Source organism: Morone saxatilis, unplaced genomic scaffold, assembly GCF_004916995.1.
Source record: "Morone saxatilis isolate NCDOM2014 unplaced genomic scaffold, NCSU_SB_2.0 Contig8, whole genome shotgun sequence".
In the NCBI taxonomy this organism is placed as follows: Eukaryota; Metazoa; Chordata; class Actinopteri; family Moronidae; genus Morone; species Morone saxatilis.
This window is the reverse complement of record NW_023340257.1, coordinates 22,357,810-22,363,025: the sequence shown is the minus strand read 5'-3', so window position 1 is coordinate 22,363,025 and position 5,216 is coordinate 22,357,810. Positions and strand designations below refer to the sequence as shown.

Sequence of the window (5,216 nt, the reverse complement as noted above, 5' to 3'; positions counted from 1 at the left end):
TTTTAAATATGTATCCATGCATCAAATGTGTTTATACAGGACTGACAGTATTCCAGCAAATTATGAGAATTTATTGCAACATTTTGATGAATTCCCTCACAATGGAGAGTTGTTTGGGTTGATTCCTCCTTTAACAGCAGACAAAGGAGAAGGAGGAGTTAGATGGGAGGCAGAGGGAGGAGTTAGGACAGTTGCTCTCCCTTCCACTCAAAGTACAAAAACTGTCTGTGACACCGGCACAAAGGAGAAGTACAACTGAATGTGATGTGTGCTGAGTCAAAGCTTGTGAGGCTGTCAGAGGGAAAAAGAAACTGAGGAAAGAGAGAGAGAGAGAAGTCGATACTGAGAGTGAGTCAGTCCGTTAGTAAGAGAAAAAGAAGAAAAGAGGGGACAGGAAAAAGACCCTGAGGACAAACTGTGAAACACACTCACGTTGTGACACACAGATGGAGAGCACAAGCTCAACTCAAGCTTGACTTCTGCTCCTGGGAAGAAGCCTGGTGGTTTGTGGTCAGGACCTTGTGAGAGGTGGAACTCTAATGACAAGTTTGCTGCTTTGGAACTGAAAAGGACAAAAACAAAGGACTGAGTTTTGACAAAGAGAAGGGATTTTGCCATCAGGGAATCTCTCTAACGGACCTGAATGTGGATATGCTATCATTCCCTTTGTGGACTCAGCAGCTCATGGTGGTTGAGGACTTCTTGGGAGAAAAGGAGACACACGTGGGACTAAATTATCTGAGTAAGTAAAGCTCAGCTTGCAACTTGTGGGGTGCATCCTGGTTGAGAGACAGGGAAGGGGGAGGGGAGGAGGCTCCAGCCTGTATCTCTGTCCTCTGGGAGGGTTCTTTTCAACATGAGGTAACCCCCAAAATAACTACATCAAGACAGGGGAGGGAATCTTTGTGACCATGTGCAGCAGTCTTCTCTAACATGGGCAGAAACCTTTGTGCCGATGGCATGAATTATCAGATGACAGAGTGCCTTTCACTGTATCCTGGCTTAGGACTGTTCTGTGATATACTCTCCATTCATGGTGAATTCATTGTTCACAGCAGCCTTTTCATTATATAGCTATTACGTAACAGACGCCTCTCATCCCTCCACTCTTTGTCTCTCAGAATGTACAACAGCACCATCCCAACTGGCAGTTTCACCCAGCAAATCGCTAACAACTCTACCTGCATCAAGAACGATGGGTTTAAATACCCATTGTACAGTACAGTCTTCAGCATTGTGTTTGTGGTGGGACTGATCACCAACGTTGTGGCCATTTACATATTCACCTGTTCTCTGAAGCTGAGGAACGAGACCACGACCTACATGATGAACTTGGTAGTGTCTGATCTGCTGTTTGTCTTCACACTGCCTCTGAGAGTCTTCTACTTCATCAACCAGAACTGGCCTTTTGGAAGCACGCTCTGCAAGGTCTCCGTCTCTCTGTTCTACACCAACATGTATGGCAGCATTCTCTTCCTCACCTGCATTAGCGTGGATCGCTTTTTAGCCATTGTGTACCCCTTTCGCTCAAGGGCGCTTAGGACCAAGCGCAATGCCAAGATAGTGTGTGTTGCTGTATGGGTGCTGGTGCTGTCAGGGAGTCTCCCCACAGGGTTCCTGTTGGAGACCACCTCACGTGGGAATAATAATACCAACGCAACATTCTGCTTTGAGAACTTCTCCTCCAAGCAGTGGAAATCTCACCTGTCCAAGGTGGTGATCTTCATAGAGACAGTGGGCTTCGTCATCCCACTTCTACTCAATGTGTGTTGTTCCATCATGGTGTTGCAGACCCTGCGTCGCCCTCAAACCATCAGTCGAGGGGGGAAGCTGAACAAAAAAAAGATCCTACGTATGATAATTGTGCATCTCCTTATTTTTTGTTTTTGCTTCATCCCCTACAATGTAAACTTGATTTTCTATGCTCTGGTCCGCACCAAAACTTTAAAAGGCTGCTTTGTGGAATCGGTGGTCCGGACGATCTACCCAATAGCCCTCTGCATTGCTGTGTCCAACTGCTGCTTTGATCCCATCGTGTACTACTTCACCTCGGAGACCATCCAGAACTCAATGAAGAGGAAGTCTCAGGGCAAGCACTCGTTTGACGTCAAGTTCTCAGATGCCCTGCAGTCAGAAACCAGCTCAAACCTGCATTGCAGCCTAAGGAATCTCAAAGCTAAAGTCTTCCACAACGAGTCGTCAGTGTGACAGTGGGGTTGCCACACTCAACATGAAAGGTATTAAAATACATCCTCCCATAGGAAAACAAACCTCCTTGAGACAATGGGAATGGACTTGTTTGGATTGTTTGAATGGTTTATGAACCACCTGCCAAAGAAGTATTATTTGATCTCAGTCTTCATCTCAGGACAAATGTTTGGACCTGTCATAGACAGCCTCTGCTCTGCAGTATTACTGCTACATGTCCATTTCTTCACATCTGTGGATTTGTTATTACTACTTACTAATTTCCCTTTCCTGTGGAATATACTGTAATTGTGTTACGCGCAATTACTCTGCCAGTGACCTGGAAGAGAATGTGATCACTGAACAGCAGGACAGTTATCATATTGAATGCTTCATGTGCCTGTATATCTGTACATTTCTGTGGTAATTTGCGGTGCCAACTTTATAGTAGAATCTATTAAATTAACATAAAGATATATCAAGCTATAGATTGTACAGGGCTTTTTTTTCTTTTCTTTTTTTATTGTGAATTACAAATAGGTCACAGAAGTGCCTTTTTTGTTCTGGCAGCATTTTGTTTTTTGCCTTTTTAGACCATTAAATGCACTGACACAGAATTCCATATACTGCACTCATGCCACAGTAATGAATAAAAGTCATGTACTGTTTAAAACAAACAATTGCACTTGAAACCTTTTGTCATTTCACTGATCAACGATCAATCAATCTTTTGACGCTGGTATATAAATCATTTAAAATGTTGAACTTGAATATTATATAATGGACCAAAACTTAAAATTACATTATCAGTATAGTATCTTATTATTTACTATTTTAAACTTCATGAGACCACTTGACAAGCTGATTTGACTTCATACCATTTAACTGCTAAACCTCATCTCTGAATATTTGTCCTTCATGCAAATGAAGAGGTAGAGAAGTGGAAGAAGACATTTGGATGCAGTCTGTCTGACTCTCATTGGGGAGTGCCAGCTTCCTGTGTGGCAACCAGTGGTGTGAGAGAGGAAGTCTTTATTAATGGAAACTGACAAAAACATAATGATATCTACTTAAACATAACATACATGGGTCAGTTGGTACTAAAGAGGAAATAAAGCAGTGCAGTGTATTTTGTGTTTAACTTAAGCTAGATAGGAATTCCATGTTATCATCCAGTAACAAATTGTTCTCCTCCTCCACAAGGACATGATGTTTTTAATATAATCACTAAAAGGTTGGTCCTCTGCACCAGAACAGTAAAATCAGTGCCAATACACAGTAAATCAGGAAGCTTTTGCTCAACAAATGATTACAATTCAAAACAGTCGGGTTGCATAATTAAAAAAAATAATTTCACATCCTAATGTGTACAAAAAAGGCATCAAATTTAAAAGAAAAATGTATTAATGAGTAAGTTGTGTTTGCAGTTTTCTAGAAAAACAGATGTGTGAAATATTTGTCCTGCTGTGGACATATTTACAAGTGATATACCATCAGTGAGGAGTCAACACAGTGTGGGAGTGAATAACAGAGAGCACATGGTGTTCCAACTTTATTGACATAGCCTGAAGGTCAATCAGTTGCAATTTTTTCATACCCCACCTATAACTGTGGTTGTGGGGCCATGTGAGCGAGTCAATGACAGGGTTAAAGACCTGGACTGTTGTGAAAATAAACAAGTACAATTTGACACTGAAGCAGTTCACGTCATCTGCGCAGGAGGCCCTTTTAAATCACGCTTACTGAGCATCATGAACTAGAACCTGTTCAGAACTGAGTCATGAAAAGAAGACATTGTGTGGCTAATCATTATGTTAAACTGTATGAGTGTGTCAGGAGGTGTGTATTCAGCACATACAACCGTTATCTGACCACCGGGGATTCATGGCTGCTGTCAACTGGGTCAAAGGTCAGGGCAGAGACAGAGAAGGACATACAAAGGCAATCACATACTAAATGCAGTAAAGATATGTAAAATCATTGATGATCTTGACTTTTTACCTGGAATGTTGAGAGACCAAATAAATTAAGGAAATAATGCAGTTCTCACTGAATATTTCCACATCTCCCTTAAAAAGTGAACCTTCCTCATAATAACGGATGTAACTTCTAAGAGTTTCTTAATTGTTCCCATTTTACAATGAACATATTGCATAATGTCAAGAACATGAAGTTGTGTATAAACTAAAGTTTTATGGTTGTATAAGCTCTCTGGATCAGGGTTCGGACCCCTCACGTGAGCCCAGCCGTCTCGATCCTCTTCATACACAACAGTTATCTAATCAGCCTGACCTCTCCTTCCCAGCAGGCTGCACGGTGAGAAAACACAGACACCACACTGCTTGTCATCACATACATTCTGTTCTGCATTGCTCTGGTAAATTCAGATGGGAGTGTTCATTAAAGCCTTCTTGTACAGTACAAGATGAACTGAGGATCTGTGAAATGGTATTGTGTGAGTGATGTGAATAAAACAAAATTTAAAAATCAAACATTAAACATTTCTGCTTCTAAGGTTACAACATTCAAAGGAGGTTTGTCAGCCAAAAGTTTTATCTACTAAGTAAAATGTTCATAAATCAGCCTTAACGATTACATCATATGAAATCATGAGTAATTCTTAACTGACAGCTGGAATCCACCCAGGGCATGCAAAACAAAAATAATGTTTTGGCTGAGAGTAGCAGTCTACATCAAGGCTAGCACAGTCAGTGCCATCCTCCTAGTCTTAGTGGAGACAAAAACAAGTCTGGATCTAGCCTTTAACTTAGAGTTAGGTTCCTGTTCCCCTGTGGTAAATTGAGCATGTTTTCTCCAACAAATCTCTTAATGGCTGCTTTGATGTTCTGTCAGTTTCAACTGACTGGAGATCCTCTGCTGTGTTGAGAACTTGTGTCAGGGGTAATTTCTCCCGGGGCATTAACTGGGACTTCAGTAGTGTATGTGTACGCTTTCGGGGAAGAGGAGGGCCGGGTAGGGGGTGAGATTGGGGTGAGGTCCTTGTCCTCAGATTAGCTCTGGATCACATG

The 5,216-nt window shown here is 41.7% G+C and overlaps 1 protein-coding gene across 1 annotated transcript; it reads left to right on the top strand.

Annotated features, from left to right (window-relative positions):
• Positions 1-240: 240 nt before the first annotated feature.
• On the top strand, positions 241-2,875 carry lpar6a (lysophosphatidic acid receptor 6a). The gene is made up of 2 exons (XM_035680670.1): positions 241-742; positions 1,122-2,875. Exon 2 carries the CDS (start codon positions 1,123-1,125, stop codon positions 2,206-2,208), a length of 1,086 nt encoding a protein of 361 aa, XP_035536563.1. The 5' UTR covers positions 241-742; position 1,122; the 3' UTR covers positions 2,209-2,875.
• The last annotated feature ends 2,341 nt before the right edge of the window (positions 2,876-5,216 follow it).